The sequence below is a fragment of the Danio aesculapii genome, chromosome 3 (assembly GCF_903798145.1).
Source record: "Danio aesculapii chromosome 3, fDanAes4.1, whole genome shotgun sequence".
Lineage (NCBI taxonomy): Eukaryota > Metazoa > Chordata > Actinopteri > Cypriniformes > Danionidae > Danio > Danio aesculapii.
Window position 1 is genome coordinate 42295302 of NC_079437.1, and position 12627 is coordinate 42307928.

At 36.1% G+C, this 12627-nt stretch overlaps 1 protein-coding gene across 1 annotated transcript in view; it reads right to left on the reverse strand.

Moving 5' to 3' along the window:
- asic2 (acid-sensing (proton-gated) ion channel 2) overlaps nt 1–12627 on the reverse strand; it is a 271368-nt gene that overhangs the window by 36191 nt on the left and 222550 nt on the right. Inside the window, exon 5 of the mRNA XM_056454041.1 lies at nt 9119–9175. Within this exon, the coding sequence (XP_056310016.1) occupies nt 9119–9175 (57 nt within the window). The remainder of the gene's footprint in view (nt 1–9118; nt 9176–12627) is intronic.

Here is a 12627-nt window from a genome sequence, read left to right on the forward strand (position 1 = left end):
GATTGTGTAAACAGTCTGTGGGTCATTGTGTGTAAAGATTTTGGCCATCTCCTTGGACACTTAATGCTTTCAAACAGTTTGTTTGATGTCTTGAGATTGTTCAGTATGATGCAATTTACTTTCTAAGTGAGATTTGATTGGACAGGAATCGCATGACTGATTTTTCTACTCAGTCAATCACCATAGACAAGAGAAAATGAAGTAGTGACTGCAGGTGGAAGAAAAAAAGTGGAGTAAAAGTACCGATAAAGCACTAAAAATGTACTCAAGGGAAAGTTAAAGTACGCATTTTTAAAACTACTAAGTAAATAAAAATTTCTGAGAAAAACTACTCACTTACAATAATTTGAGTATTTGTAATCTGTTACTTTGCACCACTGATGATAAACTATTTCTATGTATTGAACCTACTACTCAGCTAGGCCTATAGGTATATCCAAATATTTGGCATCTTAACAAAGTATAGTACACAATGTTAGGTAAGCAGTAATATTGTCTTCTATTCTGAACTGATTCTGCTTGTAATATGCTCTGTATTGTCCTCAGTGCTCTCACCATTGGCAAACTCACTTATTTTAGAGGATGTTGTATTTATTTGTCTTGTCCCCCACCTTAATCCAGCAATTTCCCCGTCTTACCTCTAATAGCTTCCCATTCATGTCTAAATGTGTGCATCTGCATATTGTTCCGGTAAACCTAAAGCGTATATTGCTTCCCTCCTCAGGGTGCAGTGAGCAGAAAGTTGGAGTTGTTGATAATTTCCTCTCTACTTTGCCAAAGATAAGAACCAGCTGTCAAGCATTTCTGAAGCCAGCAGCTAAAGTTTTAGACAAGCTGTTCAGCCTCTTGTGCTGCGCCGTTGTGCCTTTACTTGTCAATTGAGGTCAGACATTTCCAACTGAAACTCTTCCGGTGGTTTGGATTGCTGTCCCATATTAAATCTGGCTTTATCTTGCATGCGTATGCACATGGAATTCTAATCAAAAGGTTAAAAATATGTGAGAAATTAGACATGTTAGTAACCCAATGTGTTTGGAATCGACTGGTGCGCTGAATACCTGAAAAAGTTTGCGAATGTACATTCCTAGCTGCGCTCTAATTTGAATTTCCTCATTAGTGGAAGATAATTAGTGAACATGGAGCCAACTGTGGGATTATTATGTGTGGGATAGACCGCTGGTATATACTGTCAGATGGTACGTAGAGAGGGAGTTAATGAGGGCCAGACTGCATTCTGTCAGCAGAGATGGTGCACAAAAGAGTTCAAGTCTTTGTTTTCCCTGAATGCATTTCTAAAATAATGACTTAATTTGAGCAAGTTCATGAGAGGGAATTTAAAGTTCAATAAAGAAGTCTCAGTGTCAAGAGGAATCAAGATCTGCTAAGAAAAATGCAATTATATTGTGAGAGAACTGAGGCATACTTTCAAAGTTTCTCCACACAGAGCTAATACAGTCTAATTTAGAGAAGCTGGTGAAGATTATATGTAATACATTCTGATGTCTAGGGTCTACCGCTACCCTGATGTACAGGAGCACATATACAAACACATTTCTGATTTCTTCTATTACATTTATTTAGCTTTTTGTTCTGCTGTTTGTCGTTTTATCCAGTTTAAGGGTACCACTTATCAACAAATTTATTCCACAAAGGAGGAATATGTTGTGAGGAGAATGACAGAAGGACAGTGGTTGCAGTTTTTTCTATGCAATTGGATTCTGTTGAGGGTCAGTGCAGTAATAGTCACAAAGGCCTGTTGAACACAAATTTGGGATATATATTTTGTGCCAGAAGAGTGACTATATGAATGAAAATGAGTCCAATAGTACTTCAGGACTCAAAACATACTTATTTGTTCAGCCTGTCTTACTGATGAGAAAACATGCCAAATATACCTAGATTTAAAGGTTTTAGAAACCCTTGAGTACTTTTTAACTTTTTTTTTAGCAGATTTGCGTGTGTTGGGTATAAGTTAAGACAACCGTTAGCTTTAATTGTGGAGAAAACTGGATAATTTTGAGCTTTTATCAGCTAATTTCATCTTCCAGGTTTAAAATAAATTTTGGGAAGGGATCAAAATCGGTGTACATCAAGTTAAAAATTATACAGTTTTCCCCACAATTAAAGCTAACAGGCGCTATTTGCCTGTCCAGAGATGACGTGCCGGTTTCTCATTTTTATTCATAGCAAAGTTTTCTTATCCTATGAGAAGTCACTGCTTTTTAATTATTCATGAGAGCACGTGCTTTCTGAAGGCAAGGCAGACCTGCCAAGCTGTGAGACCGCATCTGTGCACAGCACGCAGTATTTAGCCGTTCATGAAGGGTCGTATGTGTTTGTTTCCATGATCCATAGGGTTTGTTGAATGTTTTTCCCCACGATGCTGTCACGATGCTGTCAAAGCTGTTGATTTGCAGAAAGCATTTTGGTCGAGAGAGCTGTATGAGAATTGGAGAATGGCGGACTTTGTTTTTTATCAGTTGAGTTCGTTACCATTCAGACACATTGCCGTGCTGCTGTGTTCACCTATGTTTAAAATCCTCTAGATTACCAGCAGGGCTGATGGTCGGAATAGACAGGGAAAGACACCTGCTACACTGCTATCCACTGTGTCTGCATTTAGACCCAGGGATTGAGGAGGAGAGAAGTTCTTCTCATTTATAGTGTTTATATAAACATAATTATTATGATGAATTAACAAATTGTGGTTATGCGTATATAAAATTTCGAATAACAAACGTAGCAGGGCATTAAAATACTTACTGTTTTTTTTGCATTTAACTTTGTAAACTATAAAATCATGGGTCTCCTCACGGTTTGTGTCTCATTTTGTAAGCCAACTGACAACAGTTGTTCGCTCCCCTTTTTTCCCCTGCTCTGCCGGTCATGTCAACTCCTCCCTCTGCCCGCAGAGCTCCACACCCATCATGAAGCATTTTTTGAAAAATTTCTAAGGGTACACTGGAACCGAAGGAGGGGGTTTCAGGACCCTTTAACACTGGAATGACCAGAATTCAGTAACAACCAGAAGGCCCATAACAGTAATTCTAACCAGTCATATAAAACTTGTTTCACAGTGATTTTTTGTCACGTCATATTTACATTCTCCATATGCTGAAGTCATTAACTTAAAGATCGTATTTTGTAATATAGTCTATAATTTTGTATGAGTTACTACACTGGCATTGAGGGTCCAGCAAGCAGGTTGAGTTGCTAGGCAACAGAAGCACGGCATTTCAATGCATAGGGAAAAAGTAGTGGAACCTAAAATGTATGTGGTAAATTTGACCATTTTTGTTCATTCAGTTCTACACAAAAATACGCAAATACTTTTTTGTGTTTTATAATATTTATAATATCATCATTACAATGGATTATACACACATTTAGGAAAAGTCAGAACACTATAGTTATAAAAACAGTCAAAATGACTGCATCTGTTCTAGTTTTAAGCCATGCAAGTGAGCAGCATGGGGAAAAAAGGAGGCCGATGTGGACAAGTGTGTTGATTGCAACGTGATCATTTTCGCTTTGGAGACTTAAGTCATGGCAGATTTGGGGATTTACAGTTGAGGTCAGAATTATTAGCCCTCCTGAATTATCGACCTCCCCGTTTTTAACTCTTTTTATAGCCAAAATAAAGCATATACCGTTGAAGTCAGAATTATCAGCCCCCCTGAGTTATTAGCCCCCCTGTTTGTTTTTTCCCCAATTACTGTTTAACAGAGAGAAGATTTTTTTCAACACATTTCTAATCATAATAGTTTTAATAACTAATTTCTAATTATTAATTTATTTTATCTTTGCCATGATGACAGTAAATAATATTTGACTAGATTTTTTCAAGACACTTCTATACAGCTTACAGTGACATTTAAAGGCTTAACTGGGTTAATTAGGTTAACTAGGCAGATTAGGGTAATTAGGCAAGTTTGTTTTGTAGACTATGGCTAAAAAAATTTTGTTTAAATAATTTTGACCCTAAAATGTTTTTTGAAAAATTAAAACTGCTTTTATTCTAGCCAAAATAAAACATTATATATATGAATATATAGATGAATGATATCACTGTGCCTGTTTCTAAATGCACTAACTTTGCAAAAGTTGTTTGGATAATTTAGTACAGCCCAATAAAATCCCATGGGGCCTGTAAAAAAGTGTTTTGGACACACTGCAGATAGTGATACACTGAAAGGAACTTCAGTTCATGGCCATGAAGTACCAAAGAACTGCATATTTTGGATGACTCTCTTCTCAAACACATCTGACTGATATCAGATTATATTGCATTTTATGGAATGCAGATTGTTTCAACACAGCTTCACAGTAATAACATGAATAGCAGTGTTATCACTGGCAATTCAGCAATGATGAAAATCTAATTTTAACTGTAAACAGTAGGCAACAGTGTCATTATTCAGCTTAATTCAGTTCAATGTTATTTTAATAAAGTTCATCAGTTTATGAAAAACTCATCTGAAAAATAAACGCAGTTCTACAGAAAAGTAGCTTATTCAGACATTCAGCTCTTTTTTTGCCGTTCACTTAGTTCAATGAATTGTGAGTGTTTCAAAGTTCACTAACTGAATTCAGTCTGTTGATCAGTTTAGTTCAATAACTATGTAAAATCCATCAATTCTGAAAAGTGTTGAATTCAGCTATAAGTCTGTGCAATTCACATAAACAGTGCAGATGCTCACACATCTTCTGTTCACTACTGACAGTGTCATTGCAGTCATTTCCATCAGTCGATGTGCATTTTGAAGGATCACATAAGAAATGTGTGATGGAAATTATTAAAACAAATATTCTTATATTTGTTACAAACAAACAAACAAAAAAACAAACAAAACATTCGCTTATGGTGAGGTGAAAAAATACACTCACTTGATGTGATTTTGAACCTGTGGGAAAAAGGATTAATGATAATAATGGGAGATGGAAACAGATTTGCCACTCTGATGTAGCAAACATTATACCCATGTGACTAATTAACTGTCTCCATTATGCTTGCCTTGCTTACTATTGGTTACTACAGTAGGTTACCAATACTACAGTCAGCTGCTCTACCAACTTAATGGTAATGCACTTAAATTCCTCTTTTTTAAACTTTGAAAAGATTAGCTTCCCTTTAGGATGCTTTACTTTTAATCACGTGCAGTACTAATGATCTCCAAGACCAAGACTGAGATTCACTAGAGTAAAGAATAATAATGAACATTGCATAATTTTTAATAAAGTATTTGCTAAATGTAATCCAATATTATATTCCTGCAGTAGAGGCTACATTTTAGCTCTAAGCCCACATAGGATCACAATTCTTTTGTGACAGTGCCATCTTGCAAATTATGCTTCAAATAAATGGAAATATATATATATATATATATATATATATTTAATTCATTATTTATACACTATTATTTTGTATCATTATATTACTTACACTCCAGAAATAAAGGTAGCGAGCTGTCACTGGGGTGGTACCTTTTCTAAAGGTGTAAATTTGTACCTAAAAGGTCCATATTAATACCTCAAGGGTACATATTAGTACCTTAAAAGTACAAAAGTATTCCTCCTAAAAGTTTTAGGTACTAACATAAACTTTTGAGGTACCAATATGGACCTTTTAAGTACAAATGTGTACCTTTTGAAAAGGTACCACCCCAGTGACAGCTCGCGTACCTTTATTTCTGAGAGTGTATACAGTTATTAAATACAGTGCTCAGCATAATTGAGACACCATTTTAAAAATTAATATTTTTACCCATTTCTCAGTGATTATAGGCAATGTATTTTGGTGCATTTAAACAAAATAGATTTATTAAACAGATATATTTATTAAAATAATATTTTAGTCACCAAAAATAATTAGAAGTTGAAAGATAATGCAATTTAATTCAAGCAAAATATTGCAAAAATAAATTACAACCTGCAAAATTTCAACTAAATTTTTCACATTTTTGCTTCTCTTGATTTTTCCTAGTTTTTAAATTTGTATTTAATATTTTTCTATAACATATATATTTGGGTGTACTAGTTTTTGGACAGTTATCGCAAGTTATTTTGTTAGATAAGCTCCAGATGTGGCTTCAGTATACTGACTAATCTAATGTGTATGCACAAATATAATATTGTAGAGCTTCCTATTAAAATTATGAATTTAAAAGAGAGATTTGTGAGGGGTGTACTTGCTGAGCACTGTATACTGTAAAAATATATCTGTTAAATACCATTTTTCTGAGTATTTATGAAAAATTGTCCTGATCTCAGGAATTTACTGGTGTTTTCTGTTTATTACACATTTCAGCTAAATTACCTTGATATCTCCTCTTATTACTGTTCATTGTGATTCCATTTCCCAGTAAAGTTTCAGTGAAGTGAAGCTTATTGACATTTTTATTAGATTGAAATAATATATTTGTCTGGGTTGGGCAATTATGGTACAAAAAACGAGCAATGCGGGTAGCTTTTTGTATTATATTACAGATTTATTTCTCTATGCCAAAAACAGTTCATTGTGCTGCTGGATGCTGTATTAAACAGGTATTTATTTTGAATGCACTAGTTTGTAGTGTAGTTGTTTTACAATTTACTGTACTTTGTTAAGAGGGTCACACATCATGAATTGTCACACTGTGGCTAATAAACTGAAGTCTCACACACAGGCAGGCTTTTTTTCTAGGCAAATTTAATTTATTGCCAGTATATGGTTGTTTTATGAATATAGTAAGTGAAAACAACAATGTTAAACATTTTAAAAAGTATTAATGCTGGTTATGTTTAGGTTAAGTGGTTTATTAAGACAATACATAAATGTCTTGTTACTAAATTACTTAATAATTCATGTAAAATAAATTATATTTATAAAGGCTTAAACATTAAGTGCTATACCATAGAATAAACTGCTAGTATGTACATAAAAATAGCTTCCAAGAAAGGGAGACTGCAGCACTCCAATCTTGCAGGAATACCCCAGAATAAGTAAGTACATATAAAAACGAGGGTCCTAGAAAATGCAGCCCTAAAATAGCAGCCTCCTGAACTGCAGAATTGCCCTACTCTAATGAAGTCAAAAACCAAAAATAGCATCTTTACAAATACATTAGAATGTTTTGGCAGAAGGGCGACGCAGTGGCACAGTAGGTAGTGCTGTCGCTTCACAGCAAGAAGGTCACTGGTTTGAGCCTCGGCTGGGTCAGTTGGCGTTTCTGTGTGGAGTTTGCATGTTCTCCCTGCGTACGCGTGGGTTTCCTCCAGGTGCTCAGGTTACCCCCACAGTCCAAAGACATGTGCTACAGACGAATTGGGTAGGCTAAATTGTCCGTAGTGTATGAATGTGAATGGATGGATGTTTCCCAGAGGTAGGTTGCGGCTGGAAGGGCATCCGCAGCGTAAAACATATGCTGGATAAGTTGGCGGTTCATTCCTCTGTGGTGACCTCGGATTAATAAAGGGACTAAGCCGAAAATAAAATGATTGAATGAATGTTCTGGCAGAGCTGAAATTAGTGAAGCACAATTCGGGATGGTTCTGCCTCCAATTAAAATGTTTATAATGAATGTGGGTATGCCCTAGACTCTCACAATGATTAAAAAACATTTTTGTTCCTCATTGGAAAAGTAATTTAAAATGAGAATGTTTTGAGGATGTTAAAATGCTAAAACATTATATATATATATATATATATATATATATATATATATATATATATATGTATATATAAAATATTTAATAATCTGCCAATAGGGTGAGTAAAGTAATCTTACTTCAAACTGAAAACATGATGGGCCCTATCATACATCCTGCGCAAGACGCGTTTGATGTGATTTGTTGCTATTTTCAGACTAGCGCAACCTTAATTTTCATGTTTTGTGCCACATTGTTTAAATAGCAAATCCATTTGCGCTACTTTGTGGACTCATGAGTGTTCTGGTGTGAGGTGTTAAGGGGCATTGTTGGCACATTGCTATTTTGAGAAACTGAAACAGACCGTGCCGTTGACTAAGTAAAAGCTGGTCCAGCACAGAACGCGTTAGTATGTACAGCAATAGACAATAGCTTTACATATGAAAAAAGGGGTTAAAATGCTTATAAATAATATAAAAACACTACCTCCATTTTGCCTTCATGTCCGGGGGGCTTTTTTTCAGTTTATTCATGACAATTTTTTTTTATTTATTATAATCTTATTATTATAAGCAGTATTACTTATATGCATATTTATATTTGCTTTAATAAAAACAAGTTAAGATTTGTCCACCTGTTGGGTTTTTGAGACATATGCATGCCCATGGGGCATAAGAATAGGACGTGTGTTTGGATATAACTCTTTTTACCACTTTTTTTGTCCACACTTCGTTATTATTGTTCATTTATTTATTTGCTAAAAATTAAAACTGAATTTAGAAATAATTTTGAAACAAACCTGTGCGCTTAACAAACTAACTTAAATATGTAGGCTAATGGATGGATGTTAGTGGAGTGAGTTTCCACCGTTTCCTTACTTCGCAAAAGTAAAGGAGTAAAGTAAAAAGTAAAAGTAAAGTAAAGAGAAAGTAAAGACGCTGAATGGAGGAGGCTCGTTCTTTAACCTTGCACTGCAGATGATCTGTTTAACTGTTTTCTCGCAAGTAAAGCATTCAGTTTTTCCACTTACAAAATCCACCATAAAAATAGCAAATGTGCCATGGCTGAATCTTAAAAGTAATGAGACTCTGATGGGTTTAATGCATGTTATAACACTTTAAGAGAATAAGCACAGCTCTTTTAGACCATGTGCCACGTTACAAACTGTATTTTTCTGTCCTTAAAATAGCAATAGTGGATTCGGACACATCCTTAATGCGTTTGCGCCATGCGATTTAGACTTTGCGCCTAGATCATTAAAATAGAGCCTGATTAATTAATTATGACTTATTACTGATGAAAAAAGACAGTATAAGTATTACAAATCAATTCTTGTGACTAGAAACAAGACAAAAAAACTTTTAGAATTCATTTTGCAGTATAAGATTTATGTAAAGGAATACAGTTACGGAATAGAATATGCAGTCTGTACAGTCCAAAAATCATTATGTCTACAGAAAGTCTCAAGGAAAGATGTGAAGCTCACACTCACCCAGAGCAGGTTCAGCACAGTCCTTATACTGTTCAGGAGTGCAGTATGGAGAGTCACCTAGAAACAACAAAGAAACAAAGACACAGAAAAAAAATGTAAGTGCCAAAGAAAACCTCTTCTTTATTCAGCCTTCATAAATTAATAATGAAACACTGAAAACATGTTCTGGGAAGGAGAAAAACAGCCCCAACCTTCACCCAGCCAAACTCTACACGACAAGGAAATGAACAACTGTGAGTACTGTGTGTGCAAACAGGGTGCAAATTATAGGGGGGTTTGGGGGGGGCTGACCCCCCTAATTATTGGTCAGCCCTTTAATACTGAGAAGTAGTTTTTCCTGATCTGTTCATTTGTTCATTCATTATTTATCAGGGGTTGCCACAGCGTAATGAACCGCCAACTATTCCAGCATATGTTTTATGCAGCGGATGACCTTCCAACTGCACCCAGTACTGAAAAACACCCATTGCACACTCATTCACACACACACACTACGGCCAATTTAGCTTGTTCACTTATAGCACCCAGAGAAAACCCACACCAACACGAGGAAAACATGCAAACTTCACACAGAAATGTCAACTGTTTCAGCCTGGACTCGAAGCAGTGGCCTTCTTGCAGTGAGGCGACGATGCTAGCCACTGAGCCACCATGCCGCCCTGTCTCTTAAATTAAAATATTAATATTTAAAATAATAGTTAATATAAATTTACATAATTTACAATTTACATTACCACCCCTATAACTGTTCATACCGTGCCTGTCTGAACACCCTTTTCATAAATTTGTCAGTAAAGTCGTTCTGAAAATTTTCCGGATATTTACCGGTATCACTGTGTGAAAGGGGCTATAGTCTAAAATAAAAGTCTAATTAGACACATATAGTTTTTATATTTTGACCTAAAGTAACATCTGAAATAGCTAACCAGAGGTACCGTAGGTCAGAATACATGAAATATCCCTCAAAACACTGAAAACTTAAAATACATTTGATTCACTAGAGCATTGTAATACCCAAACTAACATTACAGAAAAAAATCAACCCCCTCCCCAAATCATCAATGCATAATTCGCAGCCTGTGTGTGAATGGAAGAGGCAAGTGTTCATGCCTCCCCTCGCTCTTGGCCAAAATGTATCAGATATGTACATCACAGGGCAATCATTTAATGAATCTATAATTGCAGTATTACAGCCTGTGCGAACCAAGGACTAATCATGTATGAGATAATTGTGCTGTCAATTGAAGTAGTGAGAAGTTAAAGTTGACACCTATGGGTTAGTATTAATAGGGATCTTTATGAAAAAATTTTATGCGACAGGTGAAAATGGAGACCATATAGTGTCATTAAAAAAAGACCATCGTGGTTCTAACTTTAAAGATCAGCTATACAGTAATAGAAGAGCATAAAAGGCGTTAAGAATGGGAGGTAAAGGCCACTAAGTCACAATGAGAAGCTTGTGAAATCATATTATGAAATCACGGGAATATATTACATCTTTAAAAAGGCCATTTAGCAGCAGTTAGACATGAAAATTGCGCTGAAATTTCCATTTTATCAGTGAAATGAAATTAAAAACTGAAGGCTACATTTGGAAGAGGTTTTTCACATGTCTCAAATTATACAATATGTCAAGTTCAGCCACTGGCTCTGCTTACAAGCCCTTGCTGTCAGATTGTGGGATTGTTCCAAGGTACCTTTGACCCACAGAAAGCTGGTTTCATTTCGAAAATCTGACCTCTCCTAAACAAGTTCAGCCAGGATTTGTTTGGCTGCCAAAAGCAAACCGCAAACACCACAAGGCATTGAGTTATCACTATACACACAACCTCATGCTCATTTTTTGGCATGAGCATATGAAATCTGACATTACCGACAGAGTCTTCATCAAGACGTTTAAAGCCCTTAGACAGACAGAAGAAGGATATATGATATCCTGCTGGTTAATGATAGACAGTACAAACTCTATTTGTCGTGACTGTCATCGTAGACATCATCAGTAACATCTTTATTTAATTATTTAACATATTACATAAAGGGCTGGGGATCTGCTCTGATTTGTATTATGCAGAACTGTCATTTTTATAGTACATACAATATGTTTTGTATTGATATTGTATTGTATCTGCTTTGAACATTGAATTTCTTTATTCATATAATATAATATATACAGTTTAGGTCAGAATTATTAGCCCCTTTGATTTTTTTTCTTTTTTAAATATTTCCCAAATTATGTTTAACAGAGCAATTAAATTTTCACAGTCTGTCTGATAATATTTTTTCTTCTGGAGTAAGTCTTATTTGTTTTATTTCGGCTAGAATAAAAGCAGTTTTTAATTTTTTAAAAACCATTTAAGGTCAAAATTATGAGCCCCTTTAAGCTATTAGTTTTCGATAGTCGACAGAACAAACCATCATTATACAATAACTTGCCTAATGGCCCTAACCTGCCTAGTTAACCTAATTAACCTAGTTAAGCCTTTAAATGTCACTTTAAGCTGTATAGAAGTGTCTTGAAAAATATCTAGTCAAATATTATTTACTGTCATCATGGCAAAGATAAAATAAATTAATAATTAGAAATGAGTTATTAAAGAGCCCATATTATACATGAAATAGGGTCATATTTAGGTTGTAAGGGTCTCCAACAACAGTCTAATATGCATGCAAGGTCAAAAAACACTTTGATGGTTTTATAATCTGCATTTATTTTTACCTAATTATCCCAGCGACTTCCATATGAATCGTTCAGCGATTCATTTGTTCCCAAACCCGTCCTCAGCGCGAAGCTAATCTGCGCTGATTGGACTGATGACAGCCTGCTGCGATTGGTCGACACGGACAAGGCTTCAGCGTGAGACAGAGTGAAATGCTCAGCTGCTAATCTACAATATAAAAGTAGTCACAGTGCATACACGCTTCATAGTGGATTTTGGCTGCCAGTGGGTGAATGTAAACACAGACGATGGACTAGAAAATACTGACGACTAACTATTTTATTGAGCAAAAAGTCCAAGAACTGGCGAGGAGATCTCCTAGCCTCCTAGTCACAGTCTTCTTGCTCTTTTCACACACACACGCACACACACACACACACACACACACGCACACACACACACACACACACACACACACACACACACACACACACACACACACAGGGCCTGCGCGTCCATAGAGAAGCGGCTGAATAGAGAGGGCGCGGCGCTCAGTTATATCCGCGAATACCCGTGCGTTACACACACGAGGAGACACACACACACACAGGGCCGGCGTGTCCATAGAGGAGCGGCTGAATTTAGAGGGCGCGGCGCGGTTATATCCGCGAATACCCGTGCGTTACACACAGGAGGAGACACAGACACACACACACACACACACAGGGCCGGCGCCTCCATAGAGGAGCGGCTGAATTGACAGGGCGCGGCGCGGCGCTCAGTTGTATCCGCGAATACCCGTGCGTTACACACACGAGGAGACACAGACACACACACACAGACACATTACTC